This window comes from Pundamilia nyererei, unplaced genomic scaffold (genome assembly GCF_000239375.1).
Source record: "Pundamilia nyererei isolate P.nyererei 1_Seehausen unplaced genomic scaffold, PunNye1.0 scaffold00220, whole genome shotgun sequence".
Taxonomy (NCBI): Eukaryota; Metazoa; Chordata; class Actinopteri; order Cichliformes; family Cichlidae; genus Pundamilia; species Pundamilia nyererei.
Window position 1 is genome coordinate 909,786 of NW_005187621.1, and position 21,429 is coordinate 931,214.

Below are 21,429 nucleotides of genomic sequence, written 5' to 3' on the forward strand. Positions count from 1 at the left end.
TGTTTTCCACAGGAAGTTGGAAAATGTCCGCTTCAGACATGTTCTCACATCAAACCAGATAACGCTAGATGAATTACTTTAAAAAGACAGAAAATATATTAAAATGTGCAATAATTCAGCAGTGAATCAGTGAAAAGAATAATGCTGTCTTAAAAAGACAAGCTGCTACTTAATAAAGTAAGGCTGAGGATGTTTTAGGTTGAAAGATTTCTGCTGCTTCCAGCCGCTGTGTGAAAACTTAAAACCCCCTCACCAGTCATCATTTTACTGCTAAACTCTGGCTCATCTAGCAGAGATTAGCAGGCCTGAGGGGCTGTAGTGGTTCATATGCAGTCAGTATCTGAGACTTACATACTGGAGTGCTTCAGAAACAAGTGAAAGGACTTAACACTCAGGACAGCAGCTGAGCGGCAGTCGTGTGATGGCTTTAAACAGCTGTACTGTGCAGGTCAGCCAACTTCCTCCACATCCAGCTGGAGAACAGTTTCTTTAATTTGCAGTAATCTTGGTGTTTGACTGCCCTCTGCTGGTGGAGTTCAAACATTACACTACACCAGACCTGCTTTAGCTGATGTCAGACCCACACCGCTGTACAGGGATGAAGTCTGTGATCCTCCAGCTCTGCATCAGGATCCTCAGCTATCATCTGTCTGCTCCCCTCTCTGTTTGCTGTTTACTGATTGGTTCGTCATCGCCGGAATCGCACTTCCTCCTCAGGACAGGAAGCCGTGCCCATGAACTTCCCTTTCCAAAGCCAAACACACTCACGCATGCTCAGTGAGGCCTTCAGCTACCCTTATCAGATTTTAAAGTCTATAGTCTTTGTTTGATTTCATCACTAACCAGTTGCAGAGAGAAAAAAGTCACAGCTTTGAACACAGTTCAGATGTTTAGTTTAAAGTCGGTGTGTATTTATTGTTGCTTTTAATCTGCATCTAGACGAAAACAAAGAGAACGATTTAAACCGGTGTAACGTAGAGCTTCTTTCAAAATAAGAGTGAGAACATCAATGTGGACACGTCACTGTAAATGCTGATACACACACAGATGGATTTGCACCAGGACACAAAGTAAAGAAAGAAAGACACCTGGAGCGTTAAACATGTCATCACAGTCATGTGTTTTTCTGCTGTGACAGCAGCCAAAGAGCATCATGGGAGATGATTTTAATTGTTTTTAAAGTGTCGACCACATATTCAGGATGATTTAAACCAAGCAAGCTCTTTGTGTTCAAGTAATGTGTTTACCTGTCGGCCCACAGGTGCGTGATGGCGCCATGAACTGCCTGGTGGAGATCTACCGGCACGTCGGAGAGCGAGTGCGGATCGACCTGGGAAAGAAGGGCCTGCCTCAGTCACGGTGCGTTCAAAGCTCCCTGTAAATCTCATCATGTGAAGGGCTCTGTGGGACTGCTGGTGGTGCACTGCACACTCACATTACTCAGTTACATGTAGAAAAGTGACAGCCTTTTGAATAACTGTTCTTCACATTAGAAGGAAAGGCATTCACAGCCCTTTAAAAACACTGTTTCTGATTAGTTTTTTATTGATTGATTGGTTGGTTATTTAATCTAGAAATATTAGAAAATCTATGAAGCCTCATTAATCAGCAGAGTGTCCTGTTACGCCAGAGTTTCACTTACATGTGTTTTATGTCAGTAATGAGATAGAGCTATAGAGGAAGAGTGGCTGTCTGCTGGAAGTTACAGCTGTTAATGAAAAACCTCAACAAGCAAAGTGAATTAGTGAAAACTCAGAGGAGGGAATGCTTCATCTCAGGCTCCTGTGGTTAGATGTTTGGGTTTTTCACTGCTTAGATTGGCAGTGATGGTCTTATTAATTAACTGACTTTTAACTTCAGCTTTAATCTGATGATCAGTGTCTGATTAAATGGCAGATAATTAAGTTATTAATTGAATAATCAGGAAATAGTTTTCATTTTAATCACACAAACAGTAACTGACTGTTATCAATAAAGCTCGTCCTTTGAGTGATGGGTGCTTCCTCCTCCATCAGGTCAGCAGATGTGACAGTGACATTGTGGTTCTTGGTGTTTGTTCTAATAATATCTGCCGTCGTCTGTGTATTTTTGGAGGCTGTAGACTCTGTGCTGTTACTTTGGCCTATTTAAACGCTCTCCCAGGAGCCTGAAATGAGCCAGTTTTCTGTTTTTCAGAGGACACTCTGCACGCTTGAAGCCAGCAAGGCCTCTTTTTTTTTTTAACTTGGTGCTTTCCTGACATCATAACACCAGCTGCTTCTGACTGTCTGCTCCGTCTCTGTGTGCAGGCTGAACGTCATCTTCAGTAAGTTCGATGAAGTCCAGAGGTCGGGGAACATGGTCCTGTCACCTTTGTCGGGTAAGTCCTGCAGCGTTTGATGAGCTCAGTTTGGTTTATGGTGCCAGGGGCAGTTTTATGATGATGCTTCTGTTGTCATGGCAGCGTTAATTTGTTTATTTAATATTTACTATTGTCGATTGTTGAAAGCAGCCTCAAGACACGCGACATGTGACCCTCCCAAACTGCACCAAATTTGTCTGTCCATGTCAGGGCTCTAGACTTACTTTTTTTTTTAGGAGCACCAGCACAAAAGTTAGGTGCACCCAAATTTTTCAACTGCATTTGAACCCCACTGCTTTACATGTTCACTTTTTATTTTATTTTTTAAATTGCTGTCCATACAGACAATATTGATCTTGTCTTTATTTAGAGAACATTTCTACAAGAAAGAGAAGTTACTCAAAAAGTGCTTGTGCTTAAAGTACAATATTGTAGACAATGTTAAACTTAATCATCATCTCGGCCTCCTCTGACGACCTGTTTGCTGCTGCCTGCTGCTGAAAGGCAGTGGGGAGAGGGGACACATAGGCAGTGCATTTATCGCTTCATATAATGTGTTTTCTGGATACACTGTGCTTTTTCAGCCTTCAGAGGTTGATGGGTCAGGCCTTAACTTAACAAAAAAATTATCAATAGGTCTTTTCATCTTTTCTCATTACCCACAGCTACATCCACTTATGTCAGGCCTAGGCTTCTCACTAGGGCTGCCTATCATCACTGGTTTCACTATAATGCATTCGATTCCGATTAATAAAGTCCCGATTCAATTCCATTCAATTTTGACTCAGACAGTCAGAAATACTATAATTCTGATCATTTATCAGTACTGACACTTGTGAGACTTTATCAGAGGTGTAAGCATCACACCACATGCCTTTGTGTCAAAGTAACTGAGAATAAAACACAGAAAAACATGAAGAATATTTTCCTGGCCTGGCTTTTTATAGCAGATAAGCTTAAAAATATTCTGCAGTAGAACAAAAACTGAAGAAAACCATGAGTGAACATATAAAGATGCTGCTGAAGTGAAGCAGAGCAAAGTTACAGAGGTTCTATTAGAGACACAGCTAAGCGGTTTGCAATTTGGCTTTATTTAAAAAAGTTTACATGTCTGTGCTATTAAACAGCAGACATGAGACTTTCTTGTCAGAGGTCTTTTTTTGAAAAAAAAAAAAAAAAAGCCGACATCTCACTGATTCTGCTCTCATTTGCTGTTTTAGCTGTTTGGTTGTTTTTCAAATAGTTTTGTGAATTTTAAGATTTTGGCGTTTCTGGCAAAATACGTTTATATTTAAAAGTAGATTCAGGATTTAATGAATCGATATCGCTTTATTAAAGCTACTCACCTCTCTCTATCTGCCTGCACTTTCAAACATACACGTGTGTGGGACCAATCAGGCCAATCAGAGAGGTCCCGCCCCTGACTATCTCTTATTGGTTTAGACCACGATATGGGCAGAATGTGTGTCTGTTGTTGACCACGCAGAGACTTTCAGACTTGGAGAGGATTCTTTTTTGTCGCACCATTGCGAAATGAAGTTGCATATGTGATCAAATTAAGTCGCACTCTAGAGCCCTGTATGTGCACACTTACTGAACTCCATGATAGCCTCATAAATAAATCCAGAAGCATCCGAGTTACTCCTGTTGATCACCAGCTGACTTGCACCCAGTTTATGGTTTATATGTACTGAGTGTGTCCATGGAAAGTCCTGAATGCTGCTTTTGGGTAGCAGGAAATATTTCCAGTGTTTTCCAGCGCTGCTGGTTTTTTTTATAGTTTTTATAAGTCAAAGATAATCTCTGTGTTGTGGTTTCATCTGTGTTTATGCACAAAATCAATCAGTCAGGGAGAAAACTACAAACAGGGCTGTCACTTTGTCCTCTCACACTATACTCAGCTGGTGCTTCTCATTCCTCTCGTGTTTTGGGGACTTCCTTACCTGGATGATTGAGACGTTATCGAGATGTTTTCACAGATTTAGCTTCCTGGGCGATGTTTTTTAAAAAGTATAATACAGAGTTAACAAAGAGTTCATATCAAGTTACAAAGTTGCAAAGCTGAGGAAAACTGAAGCCTGATGGTTTCTGCTGTGAGCGAGCAGGATATTATCCACACAGTTTATGTTTTCACATCCAGAGATAAAGAACATCCGAATCTAGGGTTGGACCATTAATCAGAGGTTAATCTTAATTATAATCTTGGCTTTCAGTGATTATGAAAGCATGATAATGGAGATAAAACTGGAAATAAAACAGTTTCTCTTTTGTCTGTTCTTTTTCCCTACAAAGCTCTGAGTTTGTCTTGTGTTTCAGTGCAGAAAACAGGAAACCTTGTTAGACATATCAGTAGAAAACAGCTGCAGTTCTCTGTCTTCAAGTAAAATGATACTGATACACTTTGAGTGTCCTTTGATCAGAAAAAAGAAAAAAAAGACCAACATTTATGAATTTCTTGAAAGGAACAAGTCATGAAGACGTGTTTGGACTGGTTTGGTGATGAATAGATGGAAAGATTTTGGTGAACAAGATCTGCTTAGAGGAAGTAAGATGTTTATGTAAGTTAACCTGTGAAGGATTATTAACTGGTAGAGCTGCCTTCGTCTCCGATCTCTCTCCGGGTCCTTTTTGGTGATGCCTGACCAAAGTTTTGATTGGCTGGTCGGCTCTCCACTCATCTGTCCATCTGGACTCTGACGGCCAATAGCGAACAGTGGTCGCCCTTTCAAAGTGGGCTTTTTCTGAAACACTCGCTAGCCTAGACGCCTGACTCAATAACAGATGGTCCTGTGTGCATACCCATTTCTTCTGTTTGTTTATTTAGTGGTTTCTCTTTTCACTTTCACATAACAAACACTTGGTGTTTGGTAAGTTAATAAGTAATGATGCTAAATAATCAAGATTACAGTTAATAACTAAGATAACTGTGATTTCTTTGTACTGCAGATGAGACCACCTGTCTCATTTCTATAATGCTGACTGCGTCATAAAGGCCTGAGGAGCTTTAAGAAATCAGAGATGTGGCTCAGATGTCTGAAACACACACAGGCCCAGTAATGTGTGACACCATTAATGCTCTTTTCAATAGTTTCTGCTCAGTTATAAGAAGTTTCTGCTTCATAAGGAGGAACTGAGGGGAAAGACTTTCCCACTGAAGAAGGTGTTCGCTTTTTAAGGTAGCACACAAAGTTCCTTACACATGTTTTACAGCAAACGTGCAATTATATCCGGGGATGTCCTGGCATGGAAGCATGTTTGAATTTTGTAATTTTCACTTTCTGATAATATTTTGCTCATAAAAATAAGTTCATACAAAAATTAAAAACCCACATATCAATTCTGTGGCCCATTAAAAAGATTTAATTTGCTAATTGGATTTATTCCTCTCTTTGTCTCTGTTGGTCCTGTGGGATTCAGATGGAGGCTGTAAATCTAAAAGTGAGAGAAAGTACACGTTGTACTCATCAGTGAGTCTCAGTGTTTCTGCTGGCAAGCCCTCTCCATGGTGTAAAGCTGTGCGTGCTGTCTTTCAGTGAGAAGGAAACCCGAGTGCCTTCTTTGTTCCTGTGGACTGAAATGAGCAGATTTCAGTCACTTCGCTGCAGGAAAAGTGACCCTGCAGAACACAGACGGGACAGTTTACACAGTGAAAAGCAGCTACTTATGTTTAGTGCTATGGCTGTGTGGCAGGACAGGGAAGACTGCTGAGCAGTCATTAAAGAGGATGAATATTGTTTCTGAGCAGGTGTGTTTTGTTTGTCTCTGTGTGATCTGTGCACAGAGGTTATGGTTAGCAGACCGGAGCGAGTCACATTAAACTGGTTTGATGGTCTCATGAACTCGTTACCTCGCTCCATCTCTGTGGTCACATGGGTCAGCTTTCATCTCAGGAGGTGCTCAGCCTTGAAAAGAAAAGGCACAACCACCTTCCTTTAGGAAAGCCTGATGATCATTCATCCCAGGTTTTGTTGTTAATGAATATATCTGCCATATTTGAGGTCAAACATGTCCCAAGATGTTTCAGCGTTACTGCAACAGAAGGAAACGCGTATTTGTTATTCATGTAGAGGCCCACAAAACCCAGTGTTTACAGATGATTACATACAGAGAAAAAACAGCAGCTGACACACGTCATATTTATAAACCTTAAGTCTGCTCAGATGTAATCTTTAAGAAAAAGAAACTTCATCACACAGCACATTCATTTATCTAAGTGTATAAATATAATAAACTGAAGTGAAATAACCAGGTTTGTTTCAGGTAACAGGAACAGAAACACAAGAGATGAAACTCTGACTTTTCTACATCTTCACTAAATCTGACTCATTGAGAATCACTTTGTCTCTCTGGTTTTAGTAAACAGTTTATCCTGATTAATTTATAAGGTGACGTAAACATGACTGCTAACTACACAGCACCTGTAATGAGTCCGTGTTACATTACCTGACAGAAATCTGTGTATTTTTCTGTTATTTTCTGACCATCCAATGAACATAAATGGGCATTATGCACGAGTAAATGAAATCTAGTACCACACTGACCCCTGGATCCAGAAGGATCTCTGGATCTGGATTAGATTGTGATATCTTCCTGAGAACTTCAAGACAAAAGCAGACAGTGTTTCTTATTTCAGTGTGATTTGTTTTTGCAAAGCTCTTGGAAAATTTTCAGTTTGCTGATGTCTCACAGGGCAGTGTTGTAATGGATCCTTCCAAAAACTACTGGACTCTGAGCTGCACTTCAAAGATTGATCACTTTAAACCGCACTGAGCTCTGATCAAATTCTCCCGCAGATCTGTTCTGATTACTGAGTAATCCTGCTGGCAAGCAGACAAGCTGGACTGATGACATTAACTGCTCTTCAGAAGTGATGATGTCACATTTAAAAGCTGACTGAAAAGCTAATGACTAAACGAGTCCTGACATTGATAAAGACTCACTCCTGTGTGTAGTGCTGGGCCCTGTCTGTCAGCTGAACTGATACGGAGGACTTATTTCACTTTCCTCAGACACGCGGCCTGATTGTTGATGAAGACTGGTGAAGATTACAGAGCGGCCAGACTATTAATATCTATTTCAGGGAAAGGTGTCACTTAAAAAAAACTAATTAGGAAGGTTTTTGTGTTCATCAGTGTGTTTCAGCCGCACAGCAGAGGAGCAGGAAACTTCACACTGACCTGGAAAACAGGGACAGGAGTCACAGAGAGCAGAGAAGTGGACCAGAGTGACAGGCAGGAAAAGAAAGGAATAATAAAACAAAGTGGGAGTCAGTCACAAAGAAGAAGTGCCTTTACTCTCAGAGCCCAGGGCTCTTATTTTGTAAGAGCAGTGTCAGCTGTCGTCCCTACAGTCACAAGACTGGGTTGGAGGGGAAGGGAGGAGGCAGGCAGCAGTGCGTTAGCTCGGAGTGGCTGACAGGACGCTAGCGTTTGTCCTCCTGCAGATCCACAGGGGACGGTGTCGCCTCTGCAAGCAGACTGCCGTTTGCAGGTAAATAACAAGTCGGAGCATTTTTCTGTGAAACCTACAGGCCTGCTGTAACCGTCTGCAGAGTTCAGGGAGGACATCTGATCTGAGCTGCATGTTTGTCTTCATGTGAGAGCTGATTAACGAAACGACTTTTTCTGTAATCCTTCATAATTACATCATAATTAGGATCCGAATGCCACAAGTAGCTGAAGCGCGCTGATGTGTGTAATCCTGCTGCTCTGCTCCTGCTGAAGCATTTCACTCGTTCCCAGTATCCTGGGAGAAATGACTGCTTTAATTTGAGGAAAACCGCTGCTTTCTGCCTCTGTTCTGCTTGTTGTTGAAGTACTCGCGTTTCTCAAAGGAAGATTACCTGTTAAGTCGGGCTTGAACCTGATTTGAAACAAGTTCTGTTTCTTAAAGGAGGCTTAAAGAAGTCATAAAAGCAGATAAATAGGAGGTAAAGTGTTAGTGGTTTAAAAACTGACATCAACCAGATCTCATTGCTTCTCTGATCACTTTGCTCTCCTGTACATTAGAGCTGTTATAAATCAGAGACAGAGCTCGAGGCAAGTCCATTTAAACCCTTATGAATGAATAATTGATTTATGGCTGTATTCTTAAAGCAGCCATAACACAGTGAAGGGATGTTAACATTGATCCTGAGCATGTGATCTCATTACATAGTTTTACCGAAGCCCCGCAGCTCACACAGTGCGCATAAATAACCATCTGCACGTCAGATCGTCATATCTGCGGTCGGGACGAACGCTTTCATTTTCCTGCTCTGGGATTTTTTTTGGTTTCATGTGTTATCTCTGACCTCGCTGCGTGACGCAGGAGGTCCCGCAGGTGGGAGGTGCTGACAGACGAGGCCAGGTACAGGCTGCCAGCAGGACTTGGGTTGCACAGTTGGAAAGCTCGTGAATAATGAAGGCCGTGCAGAGACAGAAAGGACACGGTGCAGCGCAGAGACTCCCCTGGCTGTTTGGAAAACAGAATAATAAAAGAACAAAGACCGAGGGCTCACAGCCTCTAACTCGCTGCTGGGTGCTGTAGTACTGACCTGATCAGTTAAGATCGGTTGTTATTTTAAAGGTTTGGGCCTTGACCTCTGACACCACAAACAGGGATGCAGTTTTTCCAGACTTTAAAAGTATCTGACTGGAGCTCTGAGGGTTTGTCCAACGACACAACAGGAACCGTCCTCTCCACAAAGACACAAGGACACCAGACAGGAAATGTTCACTCCCAACAGGAATCAAGACTGGCTGACCCTCAAAACCCGACACACAAACATCTACATAGCTGCGCATGTTCAGACCTTTCATAATAAAGAGGTTTCCAAGTGTAACATTTGAATTCAGTTTGTTTAGTTAGAATCTGTTTGTTGCACACCCGCCTGAAAATGTGTCTGAGTTCCTGCTAAAACAGGAGTCTAAACAGTGAAGCGTGATATATAAAAAGGATGGGGACAGTAACTCAAAGCAGTTTAATCCCAAGAAACAGGAGAAAACGGAGGTAAAGAAACAGGCAGTTCTAACTTTCTGCTTCAGTAAACATGAATTAATCTGTTTGCAGATCAAACTGAGCTGGAAAAACTGAGCTTTGCTTAAGAAGCGCAGCATGAAGCAGACACTGCTGATGGCTGACAGCATGCAGGGGGCCTTTCAGGACTAGTTTAAAAATTTGATGATGTTTTAGTTTGTATTTATGCAAAAATATAAAAAATTGTTCACAAACTTTTCCCAGCACTTCTTGTCTCAGTTTGAGAGAATTAAAATGAAGATGGCAGAGGCCTCTTTGTGGTTCCTCAGCTTCATCCACAGACCAGCAGCAGTCTGAGCTGCAATATGAAGCAAAAATATTCAACCTTAACCTCTTCGACCTCTCAGATGTACAGATCTGCTGCTTTTCTTTGTGTTTTCAAGGTGAGACATGTTTTCTGACACGCTGTAACTCCACAGTGTGTTCTTGGCTGTAATCTGATGAGAAAACGTGACCGAAGCCTGAGATTTCTGTGGGAACGCTCCTCCCACTGTTGTTGCAGGTGAAAGGCAGGGAGGTGTTGAAGTGTTACCTTAAGCCTGTGGCTGCCTGATCATGTAATTGTTGTTTTGTTTTTTTTTTATGCTGAAGCCTCCAAAGGCGGGGCGGGGGGTTAAAAAGGCTGATTTCATCCGTGCAGGAAGGGATAACCCGCTGTGAGTCTGTTCTCCCACGCTCCCCAGTCTCAGGTTTCTTCTCAGGTCTGTGATGTAACACCCCCCTTCGTAAACGCTTCACCTCCTCCCCGGTCATTTTGTGCATTTGCATCGGGGCGATCAGCTGTCAGACCCCATCAGTGTCCAAGCTCCCCGAAGACTGTGAGACGCTGCCAGGAGGGAAACTTGTGACCTGGCGTGGCGAGGAGGTGCATAGTTAGTCACAGTCGCTTTGTTAGATTTGTTCGATTATGATTATTAGTCGTAAGTGTGGATCTGTCAGGTGGGAGCAGTTGTTTATATCTCTGTGGTAAAGCTGTAAAAGTAACAGCGAACTTCACATATTTAACATGTCAAACACTATTTACTTTTTTTCATGTAATCTCCCAAAACTCTCTTTATATGAAACTGTTAGTACAAAACCCAAAGTAAAGCCATTCAAATGTGAGATTTGGCTCCCAAATGGTCCAAACGATGGATCATTTAGCCCACTGACACCAGTGAAATTGTAAAATATTTTAAATTTTTTGTATATAAAATGCTCCAGAAAGCAACAACATGCTCCAGAGATCCAGCTCAGGGACTGTCAGCTGACTCTGTCAGTTAAAGATGTCACTCGCCCTAATAATACACACTTTAAGCCTTGATACACCTGAACAGGTGAATTAGGAATAAATTCACCTCCTTTGCGATTGTTATGAAGGCTGAAATTTAACAGTTTAACATGGGAGTCTATGGGGGCTGACTCACTGTTGGAAATGAAAAACGTGGCTCTAAGTTGTAGTCTTAGCTTTCACTTCAGAAATGTTGTTGGTTCTAAGAAAGCAGCTCCGCCTCTGTTCTAAGCTTAAAAATACTAATACAGCTACACATATTTCATATGTATATGTAAGACCTGAACTCTTCCATGGCATGCATTTTTAATTTCTCTTTGCTATTTGGGCTGATTGGAACCTGATGAATGTAAAAACAAAGAATTAGGTGGTTTTTTTTTTTTTTTTACCTGATTTTTGTTTCTGAGAAAAATGAGATTCACATATGAGGACATTCACATTAAATTTCAAACAGTGGCAGTATAATGTCCTCGTAAGTGGATATCACGCCCTTGTATAGCACAATTTAGTATTTTGGTCCAGACAACCCAAAATGTGATGTCCACATATGTGGACGCCAGGTCCTGGGACGCTAACAGAGATCTCTTTACTGAGAAAACACACCAGTGCACATCCACCTAAACTGTCCTCCTGCTCTCAGTGGAGCAGTTTGCATTAAACCCTTGGGAGTCATCAGTCCGACTGATACTCTAGACACATCTCAGAGCTGCTCTGTGTGTAAAGAACTATGTGTTGGTGCTTTTTTTCATCCTGTGTCCATCCTCTGAGCGTTTCTGTTTACTCTGTTTAAACTCAAGATGGTGTTTCTTAAGCATACATTCAGGATGTGCATGTAGTGATACTGAGGGCTTATTGTTTTGCATCACTGTGAAAAAGCGTGAAGGGACAGATTTATATGAATGAAGACTTGTTGAGGCAGTTCATTTATTTATAGGCCGCTGAGATTGTTAGATATTTCAAAAATGAAGCAAAAACACGACAACAGTGCAAGAAGAAGAGTAAGAAATGTAGGAAATGATTCTTTAAACTGTTTTAAGTATTTGAAGAACTGATATTTTGTTATTTTTATTCTTGACCTTCTGCATGTCCGCGCTGTCTTCCTGTTTCCCTGCCCGTGTACTAGAAGAACGAGGATGTGAAAGGAAATGTGTTATGGCTCTAACTGTCAGCATTAAGTGTGGTAACTGTGCCATCTTGTGGAAGCAGAGCAGCTTTCTGACATATAATGTGCACGAGTATCTCCTTTGATCGGAAAACTGTTTAAACCAGACTGAGCAGTTTCTGCTGTCTGACCTTCAAGGTTATGCTGATGAATATAAATGAAGCTGACGGTGACAGCAGGGGGAGTGTCTGTGTGTTTTCTCCTGAGGGGTTAAAGGTGGAGGTGCTCTGCTTGCATTCAGAGGGTGCATTTAACAGTCAACTGAAGTCACTCTGAGACACTCTCGGTCTCTTTAAAACGACGTGTTAAATTTGATTATCAGTCCTAAACCTCTGAATCTTTGATCAGCATAGCAGTTGAAACAGTTGGTGTTTATTTATTGATTGCTGTTGTCTCTGGGAGGAAAACCCATGAGCCAATCAGAGCTCGGCTTATAGGTTTGTAAAAGAGACATCTTCTTTCATCTACTTTCTAAAAGAAAATGAACCTTGTGCTGAGCCTGGGTAATGTAGGGTTTAAGCGCCATGTTTGTAGTTTATAGCACCGTGTTGTTGTCTGTTTTGTGATTGAGACAGAGGGATTGTTGAAATTTAAATGATTCAAAGCCAACAGCGTGTACTCCCGTGTTGATGAATCTATGAGTTGATTGAATGCTGATTGGCTGAAAAGTTGAACTGAAGAAGAAATGGAGCGATGGCCATATATTGGAGACTTTAATTGACATTTTCTGCTCACCTTTGTCGTCTTTGCACATGTGAGCCATGTGGCTGGCTTGGATGGCTGCCTGTGTAAAGTGGTGGACGAAGCAGTGGCAGGTCTGGAGGCACGATGGGGCGGGCAGGTCGGTCAGTATTGGTCTATGTATGATACGTTAGCTCAGAGATGAAGACCACAGCAGGTCAGGCTCTCCTCAGACATGATTATGAATGATTGTGATGCTTTGATGGCGTTACAGTTTGTGCAGTCAGGGCTCAAAGCATCATCCATGCAGACCAGCAGTGTTGTTTGGTGACTTAAAGAAAAACCAACTCTTACATCACTGTGATGGTGCTGGGTTAACTGGGTGCTTCTCGCAGCTTCAGATCGCACTGAGAGAACTTCAGAAGCAAACGTATTTTTCATGGTGTCTTTTATTTTGAAAAAAGACCAGATGCTCTATGCCGTTCCTCTGTCTGACTTCCTGCCCTCCTCAGCAGCTCTCTGTGACAAACGGTCACAACAGAGAGCTGTGGAATCACGAGAGCTGTCATGAGTGGACAGGATCAGCTCTGTCAGTCACATCTGAGCAGGAATGTGAGGAGGATTTTCCCTTCTTGCCAAATGCTTGAACAAAATAGCGCAACACAACCTAAAAGAGGAATATGATATCACACAGATATGTGAAGTGAAACAAAACGGGCCTTTCAACAACAACGTGAAGAATTTCTCTTTTTATTATTACTTCGTAATAGAAACCTGATGGTTTATCATTATTTCTATGCGCAGTTAATTTTAGGTCCACCTTTAATGCGACTTCATCAAAATTGATTTCACACTGATGGCCGAGCTCTAATCGCACATAAGTTTATTTGCTCCTCCTTCAGGCCTTCAGTCACGCTTTCTCAGATTAATCTGATCCTCATATTTCACTTTATGTCACAAGATTTCGTGTATAGTGGGTCTAGTGTGGGATTTAAAAAGTAAAGCTATGCTGTACTACAGTTACGGTACTCAGCTCCTGTCAGAACACAAATATAATAATAAGTCAATTATAATATCAATAAATCTGTATAACCTAAAAACAGCGTTGGGTCTCGTCCAGATCAGATGACATACGCTAGAAACTGTTATTTTACACTCAGGCTCTGTGACATCACTCAGCCTCCTCCTGCTCCACCTCAGCGCTAACAGTGAAGTTTCTCACACGTGTGGAGCTGCAGTGACCTTGCTGAGATAAGGCTGCTGCTGCTGCTGTGGGCTGACGGAGGAACCTTGGTGGAGGTTCCACGCCTGACGTTAACGCCGACAGGGGACCGGCTTCCTATAGAGACCGACCCTCCCACCCTCCTCCCTCTTTCCTGAGTCATCACGGCTCCGTAGCTGTCCCTCATCTCTAGCGCCGCCCACCAGCACCGCCTCCGCTCCAGAAACCGCAGGGGTTTGTCCCCTAAGCGACCCCTCCCATCTCCTCCTCTCCTCCTCCCATTGGTCTGCTCCTCCCCTCCTCCCCTCCCACCTCTATCACTCCTCTGTATCCCCTCTCTTCCTCTTCCTCCATCCTCTGTCCTCACTGCGAGCGTGTTTGGATTAGAGGACGAAGACGCAGAGGAAGAGCGTTTGGAAGCACATGCTCCCTGACAGGAGAGAGGGGGGAGGCTCGGCTTCTCCCTCCCCTCTTTTCCCTCCACAGCTGGAGGAAAAGATGTGAGGAGCACAGAGGAGCAGAGGACCACCTGACTCTCTTGTCTGTCTGCCTGCCTGTCTGCCGGCATGCTGAGGAAACTGGTCTGCAGGCGGATCTGCTCCTGTAAGCTCCTCTTCCTCTGGACTAAATCAAATATCGATATCGATTTGCAGCCGTGATCGGTGATGAAGGTGCGGTGCGGGTACAGCTGTGATTCCAGGGGGAACGCGTGTGCCTGGTCTCGATCGTAAACACAGCAGGATTTTGTCTTTTCCTGGCCTGCTCTCTGCTGGATTGTTGTGTGGACAATGCATAGGAAGTGATGTGTGTTAGGGTTCAGGTCAGGAAGCTGCAGGAGCAAGTGTGATGAGTAAACACTGAAACTTTTAATCTACTTGTGTGTGATCAGAGTGGAAGGACGAGCTGATAAAAACTCAGCCGTGAAGGTTAAATCTGATGTGAAAGGCTCCATTCTGTCGCCCGTCCTCCTCTGATTCTGTAAATGATGTCTGTGGTGCACTTTGAGGGCTGTTGTCACCTCGTTTTCTTTGTCTCTGGCATTTGTAAGAATCCTCACACAAGTACAGTAAGTAACTTCTGAAATCCACCGAGGGCCTGTTTACTCTTATGTTTATGGTCACGTCTGTTCCTTTACTTAACAGGCAGAGGTTAGAACTGAAGAATTATGAGGCTTGATTCAAAGCTGTGCTTCTTTAGGTTGTGTCTAAAATGTAACCTCAGTGGTTCACTGTTAGCCAGGTGGTTGTTTGGACTGATGCACTGAAATTGTCGTCTTTTCTGTACCGTTTGGTAACAATCTTTTATTTTCATGTCTGAGCAGGAAATATTCTGCCTCAGACACATTCTCACTGCTGGAAATCGTCTGTGTGTTTCAAGAGCCTGTGCCTGTGTTGAGTTTGAATGGACTGGTACTTTTACAGTCATCTTCTACTCAGTTTAAGCACTTATAGTACTTGCTTACAATAAGCCTCATTCACCCACACGCTCATACAAGTGCTCTCTTTATTCTGTACCTAAGCCCTTTTAACCTCACACTCGAGTCATTATCTTTGCTGACATATGTCGGCATATGTCTCCTCCAGAGTTTCGATTAACAGATGACCCTCTCTGAGTCAAAGCCGCGATGTTTAAAGTAAAAAGAAAAGACTCCTGTAATTAGGAGCAAGCAGGTTAAAGACCGGCTAATGTCCAACCTGCAACATATGAAAACAGATTGTTGATCAGAAAGTAGCTTTACCGACGCAGGCTTTTCTTTTTTCCTTATGAAACATCACCCGAGGCTTTTACAAGGCTTTTTAACAGTAAGACATCACACTGGTGATGATGATACCCCTCTCAGAGAAGCCGTGATAAGATTAAATTCATCGATCGACAGAAAGCAAAGCGCCGTCCAAACGTCTTCTTATGTCACGCTGTTAGTAGCTGTAGTTTCAGAGCTGCTGTGGCTGGATTTTCATCTGGTGCTAACATGTTTGTCACCGTCCTGGTCCTCTCTCGGTGTCGCGCTATGTTTGTGTTAGCGTGCTGAACTTGAGGTGACAGGTGAGGCTGTGTTTTTCCCTCACACACACTCACAGTGTGTTATGCTGTGAGGAAGACCTCCAACCTGATGTCACATGACTGATGTGTTGGCTCAGCTCCCTGCTGCTCTGTGTGTGTGTTTGTGTGTGCGTGTGTGTGTTGAAACTCTAAATAATGAAAAAGGATTGATTGCTGGCCTGGCAGATTCCTGTGCTGAGGGGGGCTCACGTGGCGCTCTGGCGTCCACCGCAGGAGACATCTGCACAGGGCTGGGCCTCTTTCAGCTGCTTCTTGTTGCTGTATTTTGGTTCAATTACTGATCAGTTCAAATGTAATAGATTATATTTATAATGATTAGAGGTGAAACAGATGGTTTGCTGGATATTCTCCAGATCTGGCCCCTGAATTGTGAGGATTTGTTGCCTGTTTGTTTTACATGACAGGAAGAGAAGACAAAGACATCGCCATGTGCTCTGCTCATTTCCACATCCACAATCTTTACTCTCAGAAAACTGGTTTTAATTAGTAATTAGATTACATGTAAGTTTAGTTTAAAAGAACAATGTAAAATATTTAATTTAGTGGAATCTGATCAAATGAAATGTACTATTTAGCATATATTCAGTTTATACCAAACACATTTCCCTTAATGATTAATTTTGATAATATATATTTCAGCTGCATTTTACTCAGAATGATTGTTTCCTGTTTCTAAAGGGCAACAAATTATTTTATTAGTGTATTCATTTACTATGATACCGTAGCTTTGCATGATTCACAATTCAAAATAATCCATACTTGTCTTATACTGGGCTGTCACGCTTTAGCTCCTCCTCTAACGTTTTTTACTTTCCAAACGGGGCCTTGTAAACAGCAGGTAGGTGTCTGTATAATTAGGGATATATGCTTCTTTTTTTGGGATCAGTCTCATGTTCAGATCCGAGAGTAGAAAAAAACTGAGCACGTAAAGAACTTTGAGGCTCAGTGGGTTTATGTGTACATACACTGACATCAATAATTAAATATATATTTGGCATTATAGCAGTGTGTAACTAGCTGGACTAAAACATTTGTTTGTTAAAGATAAGTAATAAAAATACTCAGTATGACCCGTGTCCATTTATCATATCTATAATGATGTATGACAGCAACAAATATTCACATTGGAGAGTCTGAAACCAGCGGATTGTCTCATAAATGATCATTTGTATGCGATAATGTGTCAGTATCAAGCAGGGGAGATAAGGGAAGCCATCAGTGTGACTCTCTGATGAAGCAAAGCTTTTATTTGTTTATAATAATCATAAAATCTGAGAGTGTGGAGGATAAATGTAGTCAGTTTTCAGATGGTTGCCCTGAGGATGTGAGTCGGTCCTCCTGTGGTCGCTCTGGCTGGGAACACAGGGCTAATTGTTGTCTTTATTGTCAGGGCATTGTGTCTCTGACCTGCTGCCCTCCTCGCCATTACCAGCTCGCTAATTCGGTGTTACAGGAATGCGAGTTATGCCCTCTGCATCAGCTGAAGTCCAATCGCAGAAATGTCAGAGTCCTCCTGCTGCGCCGCATTGTTTGGATGCTCAGCAGTGGCGTTTTTCTTTGTGAGAACTTTGTTGTTCAGTCACATGACTGTCCCTCTCTTTTCTTCCTCCCCAACAGACAAGAACTTCGAGGACGATGACTCGGTGGACGGCGGCCGCTCCTCGTCCTCGTCCAAAGGAACCTCGCTGTCCGGGAGGAAGGCGGTGAGCATGGGTTCATTTCGACGCCCTGCCTCCGGCAGCAAGTCTGCAGGTCAGAACCACCGCATCTCCACCCAAATTTATTCATGAGGATGTAAAAAAAAAAAAGATGACAGTTTTTGCGTTTTGTGGATCTGTAATTCTTTCTGCAGGGAGGGACGGGTCCAGTGCTGGAGCCGTGGATGAGGAGGACTTCATCCAGGCGTTTGAAGATGTTCCCACAGTGCAGGTTAGTACATATGTGACATGTACTTCAAACTGCTGACCGTCTCCATCTGCAGGGAGTAAGACTCCTGCTCGTGTGTGGACCTTCTCCTCTCTCTCTCCTCCATCAGATCTACTCTAACAGGGAGGTGGAGGAAGCCATGACGAAGATTCGTGACGTGCTGTCGGACGACAAGCGGGACTGGGAGCTGAGAGTGGCAGCTGTAAGGACATGTCCTGACCTTGGCCCTCGCCTCAGTTTGAAATATCAGTGAAGGTGTGTGTGTACTGAACTTTTTTTGTGCTCCACCAGCTGAAGAAAGTGCGTTCGCTGCTACTGGCCGGTGCACCAGAGTTCGACGGCTTCCTGCAGCAGCTGCGTCTCATGGAGGCGGCGTTCAAGCTGTCTGCCAAGGACCTGCGATCTCAGGTGGTGAGGGAGGCCTGCATCACTCTGGGGTAAGGCACATGGCTCACAAGATAAAAGAAAAGGAAAATAAAACCAGGCTGATCGTCTCCTCCTGCCTGTCATTAGTGCACAGCTGAAATGAATCCATCTGTCTTCCTCTCCATCCATCAGACACCTGTCGTCAGTGCTCGGCAACCGGTTCGATCACGCAGCAGAGGCCATCATACCAATACTCCTCAACCTGGTCCCCAACAGTGCCAAAGTCATGGCCACGTCCGGCGTGGCCGCCATCCATCTCATCCTCAGAGTACGTGCGATAAAGCAGAGGCTGCGAGCGGTTTCGATGCTGATCACTGACTATGACATTCAAGGAAGAAAAAGTTTAACTTTAAACCTATTAAATCTTCATCCATGCATGGTCTGACTTAGCTGCTCTATCTGATCTGAACATGTTCTCCAGACATAACAATGTTAGCCTGATGTCATAACAGGATGGATTTCACAGAAAATTTGATCAAATCATATTTCATGTCCAGAAGAAAAGACTTGACTGTTGTCAGATGGAACAAATTTCTTTTTAAATGAATTCAAATGCAGGAGCTTGTCTGTCTGAAGTAAATTAAGAGAGCTCCTTCTGCCTTTTTCTCAACAGCACACACACTACCCACGCCTCATCCCCATCATCACCAGCAACTGTACCTCCAAATCTGTGGCTGTGCGAAGGTGAGACACACTCACATTTTCTCTTTGATCGTTTTTGTCTTTAGAATTGTTTCATAATATTTTAGTGTGGTTTTATTTTTTTCCAGTTTCTTTGAGTTCAGTTTGTTTTATTATAGTTTTTATTATTATAATTATATGTTTATATTTATCATTAATTTATTATTGTTGATGGTATTTTTTTATCATGTTTATTTTTGATTCATGTTGTCTTTGTTTAAATTCTTTTTATCTGTATATGTAGTATTGTGTTTTTAGTTTTTTCCTTTATTTTTGTGTTTCCTATATTTTGTTTTTGTTTTCATACATATGTAATTTCTTTTTTAAGTATTTTTCCTTTTTTATTTTATAAGTAGTAATTTTTATACCGTAAGTCCGTATTATGTAAATGATATTATTTTAATACTTATTTATTTTCTTAATTATAAACTTGTTTTATTATTATTATTTCCTCATGTCTTGTTTTAATTTCATCCCAGTATTTTCTTTTAATTAAGCTTTTTTATTACATTTATATTCATGTGTTTATGTTATATTTTCATAATTTTATTAATATTTGTTTACATTTTTAAATGTGAATTTATCAACTTTTTTTTCTTTCATTTTACTCTAATATTTTTTCTAATTTAGCTTTATTTTATATATATTTCAATCTTATTTATATTTATTTGTTTTATAATATTTTTTATGTATATCTTTCTTGCTTCATTTTTACATTAATTTAGATTTTAATATTCATGATTATTTCAAAAATAATTTGATTGCTTTCTTCCTGTTTGCAGGCGCTGCTTCGAGTTCTTGGACCTGCTGCTGCAGGAATGGCAGACGAGCTGTCTGGAGAGGTGAGGAAAAATAGAACAGTGGGTCAGCTGATGGCAGGGGTTCAGTTTTAGTGGGATTAATGGTTAGTAGTATCTGAGGCGTGCCTTCAGCACTAACTGTGTGTAAACTGTGGAATACGCAGAGAGCCATGCAGTAAACACAAAACAATAGCAGTGACAGTGATTTGTGGGACACTCGGAGCGCTACATGCTACCTTGTGAGGAAATGCGACACCGGCCGGGTCAAGGTCTGTCTCAGCGGTTTCCATGGCAATGCCGGGGGATCTCTGTCTGCCACCAAAAAGCTCTTTGTGTTTCCACCCGGCTGCTTCCTGCAGCCGCCGCCGCCAGGGAGAAACCCGAGCTGACCCCTCAGTGTCAGGGGAGCGCTCTGGTTCTCATCGATCACTCAGTCAGAGGCTGTCTGTGTGCGGATCTGAGTCATTGAGCTACAAATCAGTTTTACTAAGAGAAAGGACTAAAAATGTTTTAATTTGAGAAAATTAGGTCTTTGATTTGAACCTCAGTACCTTTCTTTAGGTTTTGTTATTAAAAAAAGTTCACAAGCTGTGATCGTTTTACTTTTTCCATCAGATTTAAATCCACACTTTGTGCTTTATTTGGTAAAGTTCTCTATGCAACTGCCTCCTGTTGCACATTCAGCACAATCTGAGCAACATCCCTAAATATTGATTAATAGAGCCGTAAGAGACTAAAGTGCCAGCAGAGCTGATGGAGTGTAGGCTGCACAGCAGATGGCAGTTTAAAGGTCACTGCTGCAGTTAATGCTGGGGCGTGTGCAGGCTGCGACTCTTCCTGTCATTACAGCTGTGAGATAGTGCTGCATGCATGGTGGTTGAGTTTGACCATGCTGAATGACGGAGTAGTTTGGCCTGTTTTTATCTTCACTGACTGTACTTAATGTTAACGCCACTGAAACTTTGAGCCACAGTGATCTCAGTGGGACACAAAAGTGGCAGCAAAGCTGAAGCAGCTGTAACAGTCATTAAGCTGATAAAATAATAAATATTAATAAAATATCCTAGATCAAACTTGAAAGGTTTTAGGGTGGCAAAACCCTAAAGTTTTATAAACGTTTCATTCAGCTAACCATGTGTCCCTAAACCTGCTTATTTTCAGCCTGAAAGGCTTTGGGTATTGTCCACACCATATATGTATGTATGTATAAAACACATCTTAACAACAAGGAGCACTGAGGATAGAGAAAAGAAATCAGCACACAAATAAACACGCGCATGTTCAAGCATTGTTTGCCTCTCAATGAAAGCAGGTACACAAACAGTTTTCCTGTTCTCCTCCACCTGCAGGCACGGCACAGTTATAATGGAGACTATAAAGAAAGGGATCCATGATGCAGACGCTGAGGCTCGCTCTGTGGCCAGAAAGTAAGTCTGAGCGCACTCGCACCTTAAACCTACAGAAACAAAGGAAAAGGACATAAAAGCAGCATGTTTATCAGCCTGTGCCCTAATGGAGGTTTGTGGCCCTCTGGCTTGATGTTGCAGGTGTTACTGGAGCTTCCACAGTCACTTCAGCCGGGAGGCGGAGCAGCTGTTCCAGGGCCTGGAGTCGTCCTATCAGAAAGCTCTGCAGGCTCACCTGAGGAGCGGAGACAGTCTGATGTCGCTGCCCGCCTCTGATCGCTCCTCTTCCTCTTCTCAGGAGAGCCTCAAGTGAGACTTCCTCTCCTCCTCCCCGATTGATCAGTTTATTGATTAAAGTCATAAAGGGAGAAAAGGTTTTAGTCTTTGTGGCCCTTCATCTAGTTTTTTGACTAACTCACATCTCTTTATCTTCTCA

At 42.3% G+C, this 21,429-nt stretch overlaps 1 protein-coding gene across 10 annotated transcripts in view; it reads left to right on the forward strand.

Annotated features, from left to right (window-relative positions):
• Positions 1-21,429, forward strand: part of LOC102193141 (CLIP-associating protein 1-A-like) — a 39,804-nt gene that overhangs the window by 8,267 nt on the left and 10,108 nt on the right. For all 10 annotated transcript variants that reach the window (XM_013914734.1, XM_013914736.1, XM_013914738.1 and 7 more), the window contains exons 7-17: positions 1,262-1,359; positions 2,289-2,359; positions 17,372-17,506; positions 17,607-17,683; positions 17,790-17,882; positions 17,972-18,117; positions 18,239-18,374; positions 18,720-18,790; positions 19,570-19,629; positions 20,937-21,014; positions 21,135-21,302. In XM_013914734.1, the coding sequence (XP_013770188.1) occupies positions 1,262-1,359; positions 2,289-2,359; positions 17,372-17,506; positions 17,607-17,683; positions 17,790-17,882; positions 17,972-18,117; positions 18,239-18,374; positions 18,720-18,790; positions 19,570-19,629; positions 20,937-21,014; positions 21,135-21,302 (1,133 nt within the window). The remainder of the gene's footprint in view (positions 1-1,261; positions 1,360-2,288; positions 2,360-17,371; positions 17,507-17,606; positions 17,684-17,789; positions 17,883-17,971; positions 18,118-18,238; positions 18,375-18,719; positions 18,791-19,569; positions 19,630-20,936; positions 21,015-21,134; positions 21,303-21,429) is intronic.